Consider the following 20,222-nt stretch of genomic DNA (forward strand, 5'->3'; position numbering starts at 1 on the left):
TCATGATTATCGACCAGTCACTACCCCGAGCTATGTGGCCGGCTGGCCGCGTAAGCAAAGTGATCACCGGTGCCGATGGAAAGGTCCGAGCAGCTGAAGTGCTCGTCCAAGGGCGGACCTACACCCGACCCGTGGCGAGGCTAATAGAACTGCCAAGGCTCCCCGATACTATCGATGACGACCATGACCCCATGACTTTGTGAACTGACTGACCCTCACAGCGGACATTGAGTAGTGGACAGTGCGGTTAATCTGTCTCTGCTTAGCTAATTAGGTGGGACTAATTAGGGGGCGGCTGTTACGAAGGATCAGATTAAACCGAATATATATATTTATTTATGGATATATATTGAATAGTATTTGTATGTCGTTTGATATCCCTTGTATATTCCTTGTACATATGCACGGAATATCCCTTTAGCCTACTATAGCCCATAATAGTTCATTCTCTTATTGGACAAAGGACCAGGCGCCAGGGGACCAGCCCCTGGCGTCAAGTTCAAAGGTACCGACGAGACATGTCCGTACTAGCCCCGGCTCCGCTCAGGGATACGGCTACCGAAATGAGAGTGGCACTATTTGTTCACCGTGCATATAAATATGGCGCAAGTAAATGTAGAAGTCCCTTACCCTTCTTCCCAACTTAGTAACAGAACGTGAAGCCTCACCCACGATACGACGTGCGGTGAAGTATGGCCTGTTTGGCCTTAGAATAGCATTGAGACCTCGTGCGAATTAATAACTGAATTGTCAGAGTTTGGCACTGTACCGTCGAGTGCGACGTATTTCTATCAAGTAATAATAGTCTATCGTGTATGGTGCATCGTGCGGTTAGAGTTCTAAAGTGACCAGCATCTCCAACGCTTCCTCGTGTTATCTAGAGTCTTATCCAGGTTGGGCCGACCACATGGCGCTTTCATCCGAGGAGATCTAGGCGAGGACCGAGGGACATGTACACTGGATTACCTACCCGACGACTGCTGAGCCCTATGCGGCTGGAATATATATTTGCTTTGGTACTGTGATTTGTGGAGCGGATAATCGCCGACGCCTGTGAGTGTTGGATTTACCCCCGAGAGGAGTCAAGTTGAGTCGGCGCTCAGAGAGACTGAGGTCGCCTAGCTTCTTCTTCATTGTGGAGCTACAGCCTACAAGAGAACCAAGGTGTATTCATCTGCGGATCAAGAGTCTATTGCACTGTCTTCTGTACTTGAAGTCTCCATAGATATCGTTGACCAGACGGTCTACTACCGACGGCTCTCCTACCCCCCCTACCGGCTTACAACCGGGAGGACCCCCTCTAGCATATCCCGCTATATCATTAAGTGTACCATAGATATAATTCCCTAAGAGCCAGGTTGTATACTTGCTTCCTGCGTAACCAGAGATTGGACATTCAGTGTTGATTTGCCTACGAGTACTCCTTTGCCTTACAAGTGCATTCAAATGATAAATGTAAGATAAATATTCTATGTACCTTTTGCTCCATTAAATATTTGATTATTACCTTTGACTGGAACCGATTTCATTGTGGAAATTGTTCATCATATTTAGATATCGTGTACTGTATGGCCAGTAGTTAAAGTACATAAAGCGGTAGTGGTTTAATGATACCATACTTATCAATACAGTCAGGGAATTGTACCCCTCAGTTACATCCAAGTTAAAAAGAAACGCAGTTTTGGCAGGAAAACGCGTTTTCCTAGTGGCAACGCTCAAAAGGTGTTTTCGTTTTGGAAACTCGCCGAAACTCCCCGACAATGGTGCCATGTAATTTACGCAAGCCGGATACGGAGCCGTTCTGCCCAATGCCCATGCGCAGTAGAGACACGCACCCAGTGTTTGCAGCAGAGCTGTCCCATCCGCGTGTAGCTTAATCCCAGCGGAAGAGTCGCAGAACGCTTCCGCATTCTTCGCCGCACGCCAGTACAGTAATGCGCATTTCCTTTTCATTCGCCCAGGCGAATGAGATCCCCGCTTGGTTCGCCGCTTTGGTTCATATTAATCACATATTAACACGCTTTGGTTCATATTAATCACATATTAACACGCTTTGGTTCATACTAACGCACCATATTAGCACACATATATACACGCGATGGACGCAGCAGGCGATCATATTAATCACATATTAACACGCTTTGGTTCATATTAATCACATATTAACGCTAACGCGCCATTTTAGCACACATATATACACGCAATGGACGCAGGCGATCACTGCTACTGTTATTCAGCCGCGCCGAGGTACATGATTGATTGATATGTACTTTACATATTATCCAAACAAGGACAACGCAGCTGTCAACTGTACTTTACATATTATGGAATACATGTATATTATCGCGACGCGATTCACTCGCTGTCAACTGTACTTTACATATTATCCAAACGAGGACAACGCAGCTGTCAACTGTACTTTACATATTATGGAATACATGTATATTATCGCGACGCGATTCACTCGCAACGCCATAATGTTATTTCCCTGTACATTGTAACGATAACACAACGCAGCTGTCAACTTTACTTTGTAACATTGTTTTTTCGGTCATTCATAAAATTTATTGAATGAAATTGATTAAAGGGGAACTATTTTACTATTTCTTTCACTATTTGGGCACTTTTACACAATTCCTGTGAGTCTATGGAACACCTCTGTATTTATTTTTATTTTTTTATTCATTGTTTTGTATTTCTAATCAAGTACTCAAAAACAGCATTTTTCTACCTCAAGATCTTAAGCCGTTTTGAGGCTGGGCTCCAACCACTGTGGGGCCTGATGCCACACTGCCACATTATTATGCAGCTGATACATCTCTGACATCACAGATCAGCACATTTTCCGATGACTCAGTTCAGTGAGGGTGAATATTGTGAGAGGAGAATTGGAAGAATGCGCCAATATGAGAATTAGAGACATAGATCCTATTAATATAAGTCCATATAGCTAGGAAACAATGCTAAACACTGAAAAAGGCCATTTATAAGATAGTTCCCCTTTAAATGAAAATAACAGATTGCAGAATGGGTACAATACAGTACGGCTCAATACACACAATTGTTAAGGGGATGCAGACCAGAGAAGTGAATTTCCTGTGAAAAAACATTTATTTTTTACAGTACGTTACACACACAAATGCTACATTATGACAAATTTTACAAAGAAAGTATATTTAGATTCAAAGACTTTAATAGCTTTCTTTGAATACACGGTTTCTCTCCTGTGACGTACAAATGCATGTACCTCGGCACGGCTGAATAACAGTAGCAGTGATCGCCTGCTGCGTCCATCGCGTGTATGTGATTAATATGATTAATATGAACCAAAGAATATGAACCAAAGCGTGATTAATATGAACCAAAGCGTGTTAATATGTGTCGAACCAAGCGGGGATCTCATGCGCATGCGCGCGCGAGCACCTCGCGGGCACCTCGCGAGCACCTCGCGAGCACCTGGGCGAAGGAAAAGGAAATGCGCATTACCGTACTGGCGTGCGGCGAAGAATGCAGAAGCGTTCTGCGACTCTTCCGCTGGGATTAAGCTACACGCGTCCATCCCCCTATTTATGTGTGGTCTAATGTCTCCCTCTAGGGGTTGGTTGATGTATTATTGTTTTTTTTTTCCCTCTGATCAATAAAGTTATGTTTTTTGCCGTTTGATATTAAAGACAGTAGTCTACCCATATTCTGCATGTTGAATTATAAATTAAAGTCTTGTTTTTGGCATTTTTTTTAGGGTTAATAGCGTTGATGGTATGGTATGGAATGATAATATTTTTAGTTGCCATTATGAAGTGATAATGATTTGTGATTAATTATCAAAGAGGGGAGTTGTCGTGGAATATATTATCATGTCATTATAGACAGCTTGACTGGTTAATGTGTGTGTGTCTCTTTAAGAGACTCCAAGGTACCAACATCTCCCCAGCCATAGCAAGGTTGTTGTTGCTTCCCGTGACTGGGAACCATTTTTGTTTACTTTCGTCATCATATCTGATGTATGGTGTTACATCTGACAACTGTGTATTTAATATACGTCTGACCAGAGCTCTTTGTCACTTTATGGCCAGACGATTATGTGTGAACATGATGTATCTGTCTGTAAACTGTCCTTTCATTGTGGCCACGGCGAAATAAACGTTTCTATTATTAATAATGACTCAAAATGATTTAAAAACGGCTCATCATTTTGTCCTTTAATATTTCCCATTACAGAAGCTGCGGCTACCAACGTGTTGTCAAGTTATTGTTATAAGGAACCCAGTACTCCAAACTACAACAGTCTGCATTCCCTTAACAATTGTGTGTATTGAGCCGTATTGTATTGTACCCATTCTGCAATCTGTTAAATAAAGTTTTCATCCATTTCTACTAGCGTTAACGTTACTACGTTAATAGCCTCGATGCTAACTATATACATGGAGAATGCCATTCACATTAGCATGTAGCTAACAACATCAGAGATCTTTTTGTGAGATTAAACTATCCGCTCTTGGTGGTAAATTGTGTTGATGTTGGTTTTGTTTCATCAACAAATGAGAGGCAGAACACACAGTGAATGTATCCGTTTTGTTTATTGCACTTTTATTGCACTTTCTTTGCTGAAAAAATAAATGCTACAGTACGTTGGCTAAATGGCTCACGCGAGGTATATAAAGATTTACTATCTAACATCACATCACAGACTAAAGCATTATGCAAAATAATAAATACATGGAAAAAGGCACGAAACACAATGTATAAATTATTATGGATATAATATAAAAACATATAATTATGATATTGTCAGATAAGATAAGATATTCCTTTATTAATCCCCTTGGGGGAAATTCAGGCATCATAGCCGCATGGGGGAGGGGGGAGGGGAGGTACAGGTAGTAGAAGACATACAGGTACAGGTCACAGAATTATAGTACAGTGGAGAAGTAAACATTTTATAAAAAGTAAAATATAATTATCTCTGGACATGCGCATATGGGCAACAAGGTGCGAGATGAGGGTATGTATGCCCTCTTAGTTATATTTGCCCTAGAATAAATATAGTTACACAATATATCATCTATATTGTATGTGTAGAATTCACTTACTAACAATTACTGATCAAGAATTTAGTAATTCTGTAATTAACTAATTACAAGCCCCCTCCGTCATCAATATACATAAGGAATGACTAGATACCTATGATTTCTGCTCAGGTCTGGGTTTGATTGATTGATTGATTGATTGATTGATTGATTGAAAACTTTATTAACAGATTGCAGAATGGGTACAGTACAGTACAGCTCAATACATACAATTGTTAAGGGGATGCAGACCAGAGAAAGACTTTCGTCTTGTTTACATCAGGGTCCCCCATTTTCAATTCATCATAACATATATGACACACACGACATACAGATAGACAGTACTGCTACATCTATACATTTCTGTCATACCAGATTTGCAAATACACTACTGTTTGTGATACAAAAAGTGTCCAGAAAAAGAGTGTATATACATTTGACGTAGAAACTGTACATTGGAGGAGGTTGGTTGGCGTTGGGTAGGTTGGGTGGGGGTGGGGGTGGGGGGGACTGTACATTGGAGGTGGGGGGGGGGTTGGGTGGGGGGGGGGCTGTACATTGGAGGTGGGGGGGGGGGGGGTTGGGTAGGGGGGGGGGGGGACACTGTACATTGGAATACTGACAAAGCCATACTTGGTCATTTACTGTACAACTGGGTTAGGACATTTGTAGGGACCAGTTTCGAATTGCAGTCTCCCGTAGGTGTTCTTTGAGAGTGGTTTTGAAAGTGGGTAGTGATTCACATTCCTTTACAGCTTTGGGTAGGGCGTTCCACATTGATGTGGCATAATTGCGAAACGTGTTTAGTCCCTTGTTTGAGCCGAATCTGGGTTTAACATGATTTGTTGAGCTCCCTCTGGTGTTGTGATCGTGGTATTCACTGACCTTTGGGAAGTATTTTGACATGTACATGGGTACCTTGGTCGCGTAGTGTATCTTGTAGACCAGGCCCATTGCAAGTTGCTGTACTCTGTCGTCTACTCTAAGCCATCCTAGGTTGTCAAAGTGGGCAGGGGTGAGGTGGGTTCTAGGAGTAAGGTCAAGCAGTAGTCTGACCAGTTAGTTTTGAGATGTTTGTAATTTGTTTTTAGCGCCTTTGAGGTGCTTTGGTACCATGAGGTGCAAGCATAGTCGTAGTACCCTTGAATGAGTGCTCCTGCCAGAGTCTTCAGGGTATTCTTGTTTACCAGTGAGGAGATCCGGTACAAGAATCGAGTTTGTTGGTTGACTTTTTTTATTACATTGGATGCCATTTTGTCACAGCCGAGTGAGCACCACCTGCCGAGTCCGTGTCGCTCTGAGTGTGTTGTGGCCGTGCTGCCCCTCTGGCCTCCCCTGAGCCTTGGGGGAGGAGCCTTGGGGGAGGAGGCTGGGCTGACGCCTGCAGGTCGCCATGGCAGCTTGTCACAACCGTAGGCCCATGGTCCAATTAGCATGCGCTCTAGAGGTTGGACCTGCCCAGCGCCGATGTCCTCACAGCGCACTGGTTGGCCGGGGGCTGTGGCACACACACACACACACACACATAGATACAAAATGTAACACAGAGACAGACAGACACACACACACACACACACACACACACACACACACACACACACACACACACACACCCACAGACTGGAAAACACAGACACAAACACAAACTCATGCACTTGAATGCATTATACAGATAATTCCTTCATATACTCATACATTTTCTGTACACATATCTGCCCACCCACCTGCAACACATTGTGTACATAAGTATAACATACATAACTGTTCATATCTGTAGATATGCATTGACTGTACATGTATATATGTTGGTGTAGTAATACCAGCTATGTTTCTATCTGTCTTTATTAAATACAAGGTGTTCTTCACCACTGTACATCCTCTTCCAGCCTTGGTGGAATATACCAAGTATACCACTCGTACCTCATTGCACCTTACCCTAAGTTGTACCTCATCCCATTTCTGCATTGTACTGTATATTGTATTGTAACTCAGTTACTATTTTTTTCTTCTCTACTCTGTATTGTATATATCATGTATCATATATCATGTATATTGAACACTTTTGTTTACACTTTACAAAAAGTACTTTTTACTTTCTATTTTATACGTATCTATTTTTTTATAGCACACTCTCAGGAGCAAAACAGAAAGCCGAAAGAGCAAATACTGAAAATAAATAACCAGCTCTCACCCCGCAGGGCTCCTCCAGTCTGCACTCACTGTGCCCAGCCAGTGTGACGCACAGAGCAATACCTGCTCCTCGTCAAATAAGTGAAGACTGGAGCCCTGCAGCGTGCAAGATGGTTATTTACGTGTGTATTACTACCAGAGATGCACACGTCATTTTTCAAGAAATGCCTCATTCAGCGTGGTAAAATGATTAGACATGACATGACTAATGTACTGTAATGCTATTTGGAATAATTTTTATATGTAGGAATATTGGAATATATCTTTAAATGTATGCTACTATAATGTTATGTATGTATGTATGTACATATGTATGTTTTGTTGTGTGTGGATCAGGGGCGAGGCTAGGGGGTGGCTACTTGGGCTCAAGCCCCGAATGTTTTCTGAAAAGCCCTGAATCTATTTAAAAAAAATAAAAAAAAATTGACAATTAATCATTGTTACATGAAAATATGTTTGCACCAGATTTAGCAGAAGCTAATTTCCATCTGTAGTCTATCCAGCTGCTAACTGTATTTGAGTGAGTTAAGTCTTGGTGTTATGGTAGACTCAGACCTAAGCTTTAAATCACAATCAACAAGTTGACAAAAACATAATTCTTCCACCTTAGAAACATAGCTTTTGAGATATGTGATAACACAGGCTGCCGGCATGTCTTTATGAATGGAAATATCGAATAAAAGAAACAACGATGAAAACCCGACTATACTCTGGTTTTTGGGGGTCCTGCCGCTCAACGTTCGGCGAGTTAACCCTAGATCTTAGATCCTAATATGAAAAACGATGTGATTTAATGTTCTATGTCTTACCTTGACTTTGTCTATTTTACTGCTATCTATTTTATGCTTTATGTCTGCACTTTATGCATTGCTCTTGATCTGCCAATGTTGTGCTCATTTTATGCCTGTCTTTTTGTACTGCTGTGAAGCACTTTGAGCTGCAATTCTTGTATGAAAGGTGCTATACAAACACAGTGTATTATTATTATTATTATTATTATTATTATTATTATTATTATTATTATTATTATTATTATTATTATTATTATTATTATTATTATTATTATTATTATTATTATTATTATTATTATTATTATTATTATTATTATTATAAATTATTATAGTTTGCTTCATTAATTAAAGGGTGTGAATTTAAGTGTTCTCTAGTGCCTTTTGTCTGCTTTAAGGTGGTGGTATAAGTTAAAGGTTGTGGTGTCGAAGTAAAGAAAACCTATCTGGGCTAAGCCCCGGATCTCCTACAATCCTAAATCCGCCCCTGGTGTGGACCCCAGGAAGACTAGTTGTTGCTGCGGTGATGACTAATGGGGATCCGTAATAAAGATAAAGATAAAGATAATCGAGTCTTGGTCGGCTAAGACCAAAGCAACTGATTGATGGACTATGAGGGGGCAGCCCTAACACACACACATGTACACACAGGGAAGCAGGATGGCCTAGGGGTAAAGAGGCTGGCCAGTAACCCAAAAGGTTGCTGGTTCGAGCTGGTGCCCAGCATCCTGCCTAAGTGCCCCTGAGCAAGGCACAACTGCTCCAGGGGCGCTGCACTGCAGGAGACCCTGCACTCTGATGAAATGCATGTGTGGGAGACTGTGTGCGTATGTGTAACTACGAGAGATATGTGATGAAAAGACGCATTTACATTGACAATAAAATAATCTTCTTTCTACACACACACACACACACACACACACACACACACACACACACACACACACACGCACACACACACACACACATTTAGAATCTTTATTTATGTCCTCATAAATACAATGTCTAAAGGACACAAATATTATCAGTGCAATTGGACATTTGGGTTATTCTGTTACATTCGTGGCCAAATTGGCAATGGCGACCAAAGTTACACACACACATAGGATGATGAACCTGACAATCAGCATACAGCTGAAATTGCGCGGCTGCCAATAATAGCTGACACTGAGCAATATCTTGCTAACTGTTTGGCACTTCCCTTCGGAAGACCGGCCATCTGAAGGCCTCTAACACCCAACTTATGGACATGACCCAGGCTTCCAAATATGAAGACATACACACACACACACACACACACACACACACACACACACACACACACACACACACACACACACACACACACACACACACACACACACACACACACACACACACACACACACACACACACACACACACACACACACACACACACACACACACACACACACACACACACACACACACACACACACACACACACACACACACACACACAAAATGTTAGCCTTTTAGTCATTGTTTAGTGAAATGAAAATAGCCTTCATTAAAAAATGCTGTGGTGTTGGAATTTCTGATTAACTGTACCACACTCAACATAATCCAAACAAGAAGGAATACCGCACACTGAAACGCTGGTGATTAAAATAACCTAAATGGAGCTACATTGAGTGAGTGGCATTCCTACTTATTTGAATCTCGGTGCCAGTAGCAGCACCTCATAAAGACTGTGGTAGCATCTACCTACTCCCTTATCACACTTAACATAATCCCCTTGAAGGATCTCTTTAGGACGAGGATAATATCTACAGAATGTTCCACCTAGTGTCCTCTTGATTGATGTGCCATGGAGGGGGGGGGAGATGGAGTCTGCATCGGAAAGTCGTACAGGAAAACCTGTTGGCAAAGCACAACGTCTATGTTTCCCCCCGTGGGTTCGGTGCCCTCTCTCTCCCTCACAAGGCCCTCCTCGCAACCGCCCGAGTGAGCAACGAGTGGAAAAAATAGCACGCCTACATGCTCTGATCACTATTTCACACCTTGGTGGAAGGGCCAGGGAGTGGACGGCACTGACAATGCATAACCAATAGCTAATGAAGAATGACCTGTCGGTGCAGTTCTCTCTGGAAGATTGTCATGATCCGCATTTAAAACATGTCAAAACCCTGTGAGAGTTTCAAGGCTGTCCGAGACATTCTTTGCGGCACCATAAAAACCCTGGGCCCGGTCTGAGAGAGCATCAGTTGCAAGCGGCCCAAGCAAAGGGGAAACAAGAGAGAGAAGCAGCAGGACGAGCAGGCCACCCCCAAGTACTGGAACTATCCTTCTCTCATTGGAAACAAACAAACCCAACACAAAACACAATGCGAGGAGCATCTTATACCCAGAAGAGCCTGCAGGTGAGCAGCTCCAACAGCAGGATGAGGGTCCAGAGCCCGTCCCCGTCACGGTGCCGTGGATCCTCGTACAACGAGCGCCGGGGCCGTGCTGGTTTCCAGGGTACCGCCGTTGAGGTCGGCACAGAGATCCACGAGCAGCACGCCAACGAGAAGGAAGAGATGCAGGTGCTGAACGTCCGCTTTGCGGGATACATCGAGAAGGTGCAGTGCCTCGAGCAGAGGAACACTGCTCTCCAGGCCGAGCTCGCCGCCCTGCAGGCCCGCTACAAGGGAGGCCCCACCGGCATCGGCGAGGAGTACGAGCTGAAGTTCAAGGAGATGCGGGAGCTGATCGAGTCCCTCACCAACGAGAAGGGAACCGCTGACATCGAGAGGGGATATATCGAGGAGGAGGTCGAAGTGTGGAGACTCAAGCTGGAGGAAGAGCTGGCACTCAAAGGTAGAGAGAGAAGCCCAAACGGGGGCCACTTGATTCATGTCAAAGCATGTCTGCTATTTCATTACATAGTAACCATACTCTTTTATTAGATGGAAAAAGGGAAATGTGGTGATTATACACATTATACAACAGTCAGCATGTTGGATTTTTCCATAAGGGGATAAGAGGGGGAACTCAGTAAACAGGATAACAAGCTACTACTCTATTATTTCCATTTAGCACAATATAACATGAACTAAAATCTCATTGCTGCTATGCGTTCTAACCAATCCTTCCTCAACCCTATGTTGTTCTATCGTGTATGTTATCTTGTGTATGTATGTTGTTGTTGGACCCCAGGAAGACTAGCTGCCGCTAAGGCGTCAGCTAATGGGGATCCGTTTAAATAAACAAATAAACCATCTCTTCTTCCTTCGTTGTTTCCTCTTCTTCCCCGCTCCAGAGGAGGCAGAGATGATCCTGAGGGAGTTCCGTCAGGACGTGGACAACGCCACACTGCAGAAGGCCGAGCTGGAGAGGCGCGTTGAGCAGCTGGTCGCCGAAATCGAGTTCCTCAAGAAGCTGCACGACGAAGAGGTGGCCGACCTCATGAGGCAAATCGAGGACTCCAAGATCACCGCCGAGCTGGACGGCGATCGTCCCGACCTCGCCGCCTACCTGCGCAACATGCGTCTGGAAATCGAAGCCGTGGCCGCCCGCAACGTCCAGGAGGCCGAGAAATGGTACAAGGGCAAGTTCGACACCCTCAAGGAGCACGCCGGCAAGCACGAGGACCAGATGAAGGGCATGAAGGAGGAGATCACCAGCTTCAGCAACCAGGTGACGGATCTGCAGAACCAGATCGACGGCCTGAGGGCTCGCAACGCGGCTCTGGAGCAACAGCTGGAGGACATGGAGATGACTCACATGGAGAAGGTGGGGGGCCTGGAGAGCATCATCGCCCAGCTGGAGGCGCAGCTCTGTGAGACCAAGCTGGAGATGACCAAGTACCTGCACGACTACCAGGAGCTGCTGCACATCAAGCTGAAGCTGGACACTGAGATCGCCACCTACAGGAAGCTGCTGGAAGGAGAGGAGATGAGGCTCGGCATTTCCGGAGAACCAGTTGTAGGTGAGTGATGTAAGAAGTGAAGAGAAGTGGTCGGTAGAGTAGCTGCACCCCTGGTGACGAATTACAGGTACTGCATGTTAGAATAAAGAAGGGCAGGTGATATCTTGGAATGCCTTTTTGCAGCTTATTTTAAATAACAAAGAGGAAAAAAGTTGTAATCTTTTTCAAATACAATGTGGCCTTCTGGACTGACTTGAATAGCAACCATTTATATATATATATATTAGACTCAAATAGCTTTTTTTCAAAGTAGACACACTGGTATGACACAAGAGTTTAAAATGTTTTTCTTCTATTGCAGATGCCTAAATATCATTCCAGGCCCGAGGAGAGCGTCTGATCCAAAGGTGAGGCTGTTTGCTTTCCATTACAATCCAATGCTGACCAGACAATACCAGCCATGTAGTGACTTTGCAAAACACAAACTTCAAGGGAATTTGAACCCTTTCACTACCACACTAACCTAGTGGGGTGGTGAAAGGGTTAACCCTTTGTCGTGTGGCAGTGAAAGGGTTAACCCTTCTGTATTGTCGCAGTGAAAGGGTTAACCCTTTGGCAGTGTGGTTAGTGAAAGGGTTAACTGAATGTCTCTGTGTGTCTCCTGTGCAGCAGCAGTCACCGTGGGCCGCCGGCGTCCCCGAGAGCGGAGAGATCCACACCTTCACCGGACCGTCCGCACCCACCACCTCCACACATCACTCCAACCCATCCACCCCTCCTTATCTCCACCACCTCTAACCCCCCCACCCCCCAAGTTCCTCCACCCTGTCTCTGTCCTGTAGCCCATCCTCTACTCCCCCACCCTCTCCCGTTCCACTGCCTTCTCCTTGGTCCAACCCTTCCTCCCCTTTCTCCCTACCACTGTGCTAGTGTTCCTCTTTCCCCACCTACACTACCCTACCCTTCCTACCTCCCTCCCTCCACCCCTCCCAACCCTGTCCTCTCATCACCCCTACGCTTTATCACTCCTCGCCTCCCTCTCCCCCCGTTGATCCAACTCCCAGATAACACCACCCCCTTCACCATGAGCCGACCCCGTCCTGCTCACGATGGGTAGCGACTCCTCGAGACAAAACCATGAACGCCAACCTCCCTCACCGCCCTGAACCCCCCCCCCCCCCCGCCCCCCCAAGGTTTTATGTAACAAGAACTGATGACCGTTTACATAAATGTTTACCAATTGCTACTCAATAAAGCTTGATGTGAATGCATACACTCTGCTGCCGTTTGTTTGCCAGAATAATGTATTATCACATCGCTTGAGGCATTGTCCAGATCAGTCATTTGTCTAGATCAGTGTAGTGGTATCATCTGAAAGTTGAAAATAGAGATCTAGGATCCACAGATACCAGCGATGTCATGCTATCTCACGAGCAAAGGGGGTTGATTTAGCTCCAAAGTCAAGCTAAATTCTGATGGGGGAGGAAAATTACCATTGACCATATTCACACGGTGGACATTTTGCTCTTATGTCATGCTCAGGTTGGGATTGAGAAAGGGAATCCCAACCTGAGCACGACATAATAGAAAAAAAGCAGCCAAACCCAAAGGGGTTCCTTGAGCTTTATAGCCTCGCCTAAAGATATCTGAATGAAGATGGGCCCATTGGAACCAGCCCATGCCCAATTTATGCTACTTATATAGTTATAGAAATAACCAGCACTCACGGAACTGTCCTTTAGGTATGCTCATTTAGTACAGACAATGTACACATTTCAGCTATAAGCCTTCCTCAGTGTTATACCGGAAGTCTGTTAATCACTTTAAACCAGGGGTTCTCAAACTTTTTTATACCACAACCCCATTTTATTTAAAAAAAAAAATTGGGGGCCCCAAACCGCGTAATTTTAACGTGGAATTAAGGAATATCAAAACAAAAGCAGACGTTGTTGAACTTGATCATGCATATTTATTAGAACATTTTATTACAGCACTGTTATCAATACACATCTATAAAACGGCGAGGCATATTTATCCAAAATAGGTTGCCAGAACATAAAAAAGTATAGATAATTTACCCACCTACCCACGACCCCACTTTGGGTTGCGACCCGTAGTTTGAGAACCGCTGCTTTAAACAGTTCACATAGGCACACCTTCAGATATGTACAATGTTCTTCTAACCTAAATTGATAAACATATATACATGTACATCTGTACCATCGCTATGGGCTTGTATGCATTCTCAGGGGTGTAAAGTACTTGAGTAAATGTACTTCGTTACAATACTTAAAATTAAGTACTGTTTTGGGGGATTTGTACTTCACTCAAGTATTATTAGGTTTGTATACTTGTACTTTTACTCAATTACATTTCAGAGAAAAAAAACATACTTTTTACTCCTTACGTTTAAAATGCAGACCTACAAAGTTCAAATCTCGCAGGTCCAACAATTTTAATTAGTATATTTGTTTCTCTGGCCGAACTAACGTTAACGTTATTAATCCTGCGGCCGCACTTTATTTAAAAACAGCCAATCAAATCCCCATCAATGGAAAATGAACCCGCCCATACCCATGCTGATTGGTCCTTGTGCAAGACTAGAAAGCAGAGATCTTTGATTAAACACCTGCTATCAGAAGAATAGATAACGTTTTTACTTTGACTTTTTAGTACTTAAGTACATTTAAAAGTAGGAACTACTTTTACTCAAGTGTGTTTTTAGCCAGATACTCAGACTTTTACTTGAGTAAGATTTTGAGACGGTACCCATACTTTCACTTAAGTATAATTTCTGGGTACTTTTTACACGCCTGTGCATTCTAGATATTATATACTTCAGTACTTTTGATGGTTTCTTGCCAGTGTATTTGACACTAAGGTAGGAGAGGTTCTCCTCTCTGAGAAAGGTTTAGTATTTTGTCACTTTAATATGCAATTGTTTTACCTTTGTGCTTATTGATCTGATTGGGAATGAGGAGTGTGGAGATATAATATAAACTCCTCAAAAAAAGTTCAGAATTCTTTTTTCTGTCGATTATATATCCACCAAGCAACTCAAAACGAGTGAATACCAACAGAAGAATATTGCAGGGGATTTTGGCACATTTCTTTGAGCCGCTGCCCACACGGTTAGCGGTGTTGTTCATTCCATGAATGCTCCTTATAACTTGTACCTTGTTGTAAAGGTGACTAATCAGGCTTTGCAACGATATAAAATACAATACCAATTATTATTATATATATTTTTTTATCCACTTTTTCTCCCCATTTTTAAATTTTTTCTCCCATCCCAATTTTGTATTTCCAATTCTTCCCTCCCCTGTCTTGAACGTTGCTAGACTATGCCTCCCACTGGTCGGCTGTAGTGAGGATAGAAGCCTTGCATCACATGTCCCCTCCGGTACACGAGGAGGCAACCTGTCGCATCTTTTCACCGCAGCAGCTCGAACTCTGTGGTGAGGAGTAACGCATGGGAGGCTCACGCTGCCCCCGATACTTCCTGTTTCCGCCCCAACCGGCCTGTAGGAGTCGCTGTCCACAACGTCCAATCCCCACCCACCGGCTTTCCCACCCCTCTAACACTGCCAATTGTGTTAGTATGACGGCCGGCCAAGCCGGTAGCAACGCCGAGAGCTGGGCTCGATACCAGCATCTCCTGCGTTAGTGGCGAGCGCAATTATTATTATTATTATTAAAGGGGAGGAATAATCGTCCAAAATAACATTTCCGAACTTTTTGGTTTGTTTATATATTTATAAAATATTTTCTGTAATTTTCTAAATTAAAATGTATGTTTCTATTGATACACAAATCTGTGACATATTATGACAATCTCTAATGAGATTAGGTTGTTATTCATATATTTCTCTCAAACTGTATCCTTTGTCGAGATGGTACAGATCTATATGTATGTTTATTAAGGTAGAACATTGTCCATTCATTGTACATATCTAAAGGTGTTTATCTATATTTATCTTATCTATAAGGACTGTTTAAGGTGATTAACCTGTGGACTTTGAGGCTCTTCCACTGTGGTCCAGTATAACGCTGAGGAAGGCTTATAGCTGAAATGTATAGGTTGTCTGTACTAAATAAGCATACCTAACGGACAGTTCCATGAGTGCTGGTTATTTCTAGTATAATTATATTTCTATATAATACATAAGAGCGGATCTTGCACCCGGTAAGAAACTATTGAACATTTAAAAATATACATGTATGCTACTCCTATGCAGAATTAGGTCTTCAACTAAAGTATCCAGCCTCTAGTTCATATCTTTGTCACAACTCATTGATGACCAAATTTGAGGGATCCATGTTAACAATGTGTGCAAATATGGGCCAATATACATTGACATTTATTTTTTACTCCAAATATATCTGTATATAGACCCCAACAATCCAGTATCGGTGGGGCTCTATTCTCAATCAATGGGCCTCAACGTTTAGCTCAAATGTTATGAAAATCAGTATCAAACTAAAAATATATAAACCTCACAAAAACAATAAAATCTGCCTTTGATAGTTTTTTCTAAAAGTTAACATTTAGCTCATTAATCGACAGATGCTTATATGTTCACGTCTTGTATTCTCACTCTATAATTTGTGATATTTACAAGATAATAGGATGTCAGTGCATTAAATGGGTTGAGAACCACTGGCCTAGATATCTATGGGACGCAAACTACCAAGATACCAGAGATTTTGCTATCATGTGTACATTTTCCAAAGTCTTCATCACTTCATATGCTACATATTTCCCGCTAAAAACATGCATACAATGTTGATAGAAAATAAAAAGAAACAACAATTGTGAAAAGATAATACTTTTATGATCTCAAATACAAATATTAATTTCACATGGTCGTCATCTCATGGGTACTGCAGTGACAAACTGATTCAAGCATTCAAATCAGTGATGTTTGAAGAAAAACTGAAATTTTATTGACAAGTTGTCATGAACAAAATTCACTGCAGTTCCTTCCCACAGCCCACCAACCTCACCGTCGGATGAACAATTGAAACTATTTGCAATTGAAGAATATGTAATGTACTGTATGTTGTACCAAGGAAATTGTATTTGTCCTGAACCATTATATATAATAAAGAAGAAAAAAAATAAGAAAAAAAATGACAAAGAACACAGTTGCAGACACCAAAAAAAGTACATTGGGCGACCACGCTTCAGCCCTGCAAAGGCCATAGTCTGTTTAGTCCACAGCAAAGTGGGACGCGTCCACTTGACAAGTGAATGAATGATGGATAGAAGAGAAGAAAAAGATGGGAGTGGGTGTTTTACTTCCCCTTCCCCTTCCTCCTCTTCAAGGCCTTCCATTCTCCTTCCTGAGTGGCCAGGCTGCCAAACAGCTCCTTCACCTTCTTCTTCCTCTCCGCATCCCTGATACACAAACAAAGACGAGCGGTTATACAATGCGTGGGTGTGTGTTTGAAAAATAGACTGTTAGAAATTGGTACAATGCTGAGAAGAAATGAGTTGTATCATAGAAAATGGTCTAATGCAAGCTTAGACCATTTTCTTGTGAAATGTGTTAGAATGTTAGAAAACTGTCTAAAAGACAGAAAATGTCTCATAAAATGTGAATATGTTAGAAAGAAAGTAGACAAACAAATAATGGATTAAAATATGAACAAACACATTGTTATAATAATAATAATAATAATAATAATAATAATAATAATAATAATAATAATAATAATAATAATAATAATAATAATAATAATAATAATAATAATATCGATACTAAATCTAATCTAGCTCTTTGCCTCCCTTCAATATTTGTCATTGGACGTCATTACACACCTGCTCATGACCTCGCTGAGCTTCTCCCGGGCGAGGAAGCGAGTGTCCTTCCTGATCTCTCTCAGAGCACCCTTGAACTCCTTCTTGTACTTGTGCTGCAGTCGCTCCTTCTCCCTCTCCTCCTTGGTGTTCCCTCGCTTCTTCCCATAGTCCAACCTGGAGGCCAAAGAGAGGGACAGGTCAACAGGACTCCCACGTTGTCCCGACACACGTCCTTCACACAGACACCTTGACGTGGTGATGGTCAACGAGTCACTAAGCTCACATGTGCTCAATGTGCTCCAGCTGTATTTGACACTCGTCAACACCATCAGATCTTGTAGTCAGGATAACGTTTATAACACGATCGTCCTATCCAGGCTTTGTGTACTCTATCTACAGTGCATGATTTCAAATGAAAAGGAGAGATCCCAAGGTTTACAGTATTAAATATGTGGACACTATGAATATTGCTCAATATAGACATTCTATAGTTCAAATGAGGCATTGGTTCTCAGATGACTCCTGCATTTTGACAACGAGGACGAGTACAGAGCCCTGGTGGAGAGCTCTGTACAGGGTGGAGCGACAGCAACCACCTCCAACTCAACATCCAGACCAAGGAGCTGGTGGTGGACGACTGGAGAGGCAAGAAGAGCCCCCATGGACAGCAGCTGGAGAACTAACGGCAGCTTGGCTACACGAGTAGGGCTCCGGACTCATGATCGGAAGATCACCGGTTCGAGCCCCGGTCAAGGCCGTTGTCGGAAAGTGGTGTTGTTAAAGAACCCAGGACGCCTATCGCCTAAGAGTAGGGGGTTCCCCGACGTTCCTGGCCAAATTCCCAATCAGGTCACTGACATCAAGGCCACCTAATCATCCCTTCCCCTTAATTGGCTGATATCAGTCCCTGTCTCCTGAGCCGTTCAGCCACTGTGTAGTGTGCTGTGTGCCTGGTGCCAGTGAGTGTATGGCAGCCATTGAGCCTGCGTAGCCCAAGGTTCGGTGCTACCAGTGGTGGTGAAGGAGGCCATTTCCACCCTACATTGTGGCGAGCGCTTTGAGTGTCTAGAAAAGCGCTATATAAAATGTAATGAATTATTATTATTATTATTATTAACAGCTGCAGAACTCGAGAATTATTAGGAATGTCTGACCACTAAGTGTGTCTGACTTAAGCACCAAAACATGCAAGGACTACAACGTATGACGTATACCATGACAGTTAGGGTACCTTGTGTATACTGCACCTTGTGTATACTGCACCTTGTGTATACTGCACCTTGTGTTTACTATTTACTTTTACGCATAGTATATATTCAGGAATCTAATTCTTTATTGCCTATATTTATTGTAACATATATTATAACCGATAGGGCATACAGACCCTCACCAGCACCTATTTTTCTCATATCTTTATATTCAGAGTTAATTATATTGCTTACACTGTTCGTTTTTTCTCATATTCTTATATCAAATTTGATTTATGTCTTTCTACTATTACCCTGCCCATACCTGTACCTCCCCCCCTCCTGCTATGACACCCGAATTTCCCCAAGGGGATCAATAAAGGAATATCTTATCTTATCTTATTAAAATCAGCAGACAAAGAAGGTATAAATGGCATTGAACAAAAAGACATATTTGAGGGCAGATTGAGTTTGATCAGGATTTAAAGCACTAGTGCAATGCCCTTCAAAACGTGCCCTTTCAGAACCCCCGGAAGTGCTGCTGATCACCCATGTACTTGCGGTACTGTTGCATTAAAAATGTGCCCGTTCGGAGTGCGTGCCTGCGTAAAGTTTGTTGTTATAGCACCACCATCTGGCCAAACGGCACCACATTCGACACTGCACTCCCTTACGTCCTCCGCAATGAACCCACCAAGTGTGAAGTCGATCTGATGAACAGTTCTCGAGATATGTGTAAAGTTCGTTGTTATATCACCATCATCTGGCCAAATTAAAACGCAAATCGGTGTGGCTTAAGTGGATAGATTTGCCTGGACCCACAGAATCCACAGAAGAAAGAATTTTGTTACGGTTCAAAAGTGACAGGCCAAAACATAAAGTGCATTGTTATAGCACAGCGGCATCTGGACAAATGGCACCAAATCCTATACTGCAATCCGCTGCGTCCTCAGCAAGACACCCACCGATTGTGAAGTCGATCGGGTGAACGGTTCTCGAGATAAATGAAGGACAGACGGACACGGTGGCAGAGTGGTTAGCACTGCTGCCTCACAGCAAGAAGGTCCTGGGTTTCTGTGTGGAGTTTACATGTTCTCCCTGTGTTCGCGTGGGTTTCCTCTGGGTACTCCAGTTTCCTCCCACACCATAAAGACATGCATGGTAGGCAGGGACTGCAGATGGAAACTAGCTCATTAGCTCAAATCTGGCACATTTACATTGATGTGGAAACTGAAGATGTTCATTAATGTGCACGGTCCCTGGGTAAAAAACACACACACACACACAGATTTCTTCCTTTAAAGTTAGATT

The 20,222-nt window shown here is 42.9% G+C and overlaps 2 protein-coding genes across 2 annotated transcripts in view; one reads left to right on the forward strand and one right to left on the reverse strand.

The window, feature by feature from the left end:
* Positions 1-10,392: 10,392 nt before the first annotated feature.
* Positions 10,393-12,716, forward strand: LOC311237187 (vimentin; the record flags this gene model as incomplete). The annotated part of the gene is made up of 3 exons (XM_084324996.1): positions 10,393-10,867; positions 11,310-11,974; positions 12,588-12,716. The coding sequence occupies 3 exons, from the start codon at positions 10,393-10,395 to the stop codon at positions 12,714-12,716; spliced, it is 1,269 nt and encodes a 422-aa protein (XP_084181122.1).
* A 4,023-nt stretch (positions 12,717-16,739) lies between these two features.
* The window catches only part of nop14 (NOP14 nucleolar protein homolog (yeast)), a 62,943-nt gene continuing 59,460 nt past the window's right edge, over positions 16,740-20,222 (reverse strand). Inside the window, exons 18-19 of the mRNA XM_084324224.1 lie at positions 17,743-17,898; positions 16,740-17,319 (exon numbers count right to left, since the gene is read on the reverse strand). Coding sequence (XP_084180350.1) covers positions 17,217-17,319; positions 17,743-17,898 — 259 coding nt within the window. The 3' untranslated portion in view covers positions 16,740-17,216. The remainder of the gene's footprint in view (positions 17,320-17,742; positions 17,899-20,222) is intronic.

Source organism: Notolepis coatsorum (genome assembly GCF_963971535.1).
Source record: "Notolepis coatsorum genome assembly, chromosome: 11".
NCBI classification, from domain to species: domain Eukaryota; kingdom Metazoa; phylum Chordata; class Actinopteri; order Aulopiformes; family Paralepididae; genus Notolepis; species Notolepis coatsorum.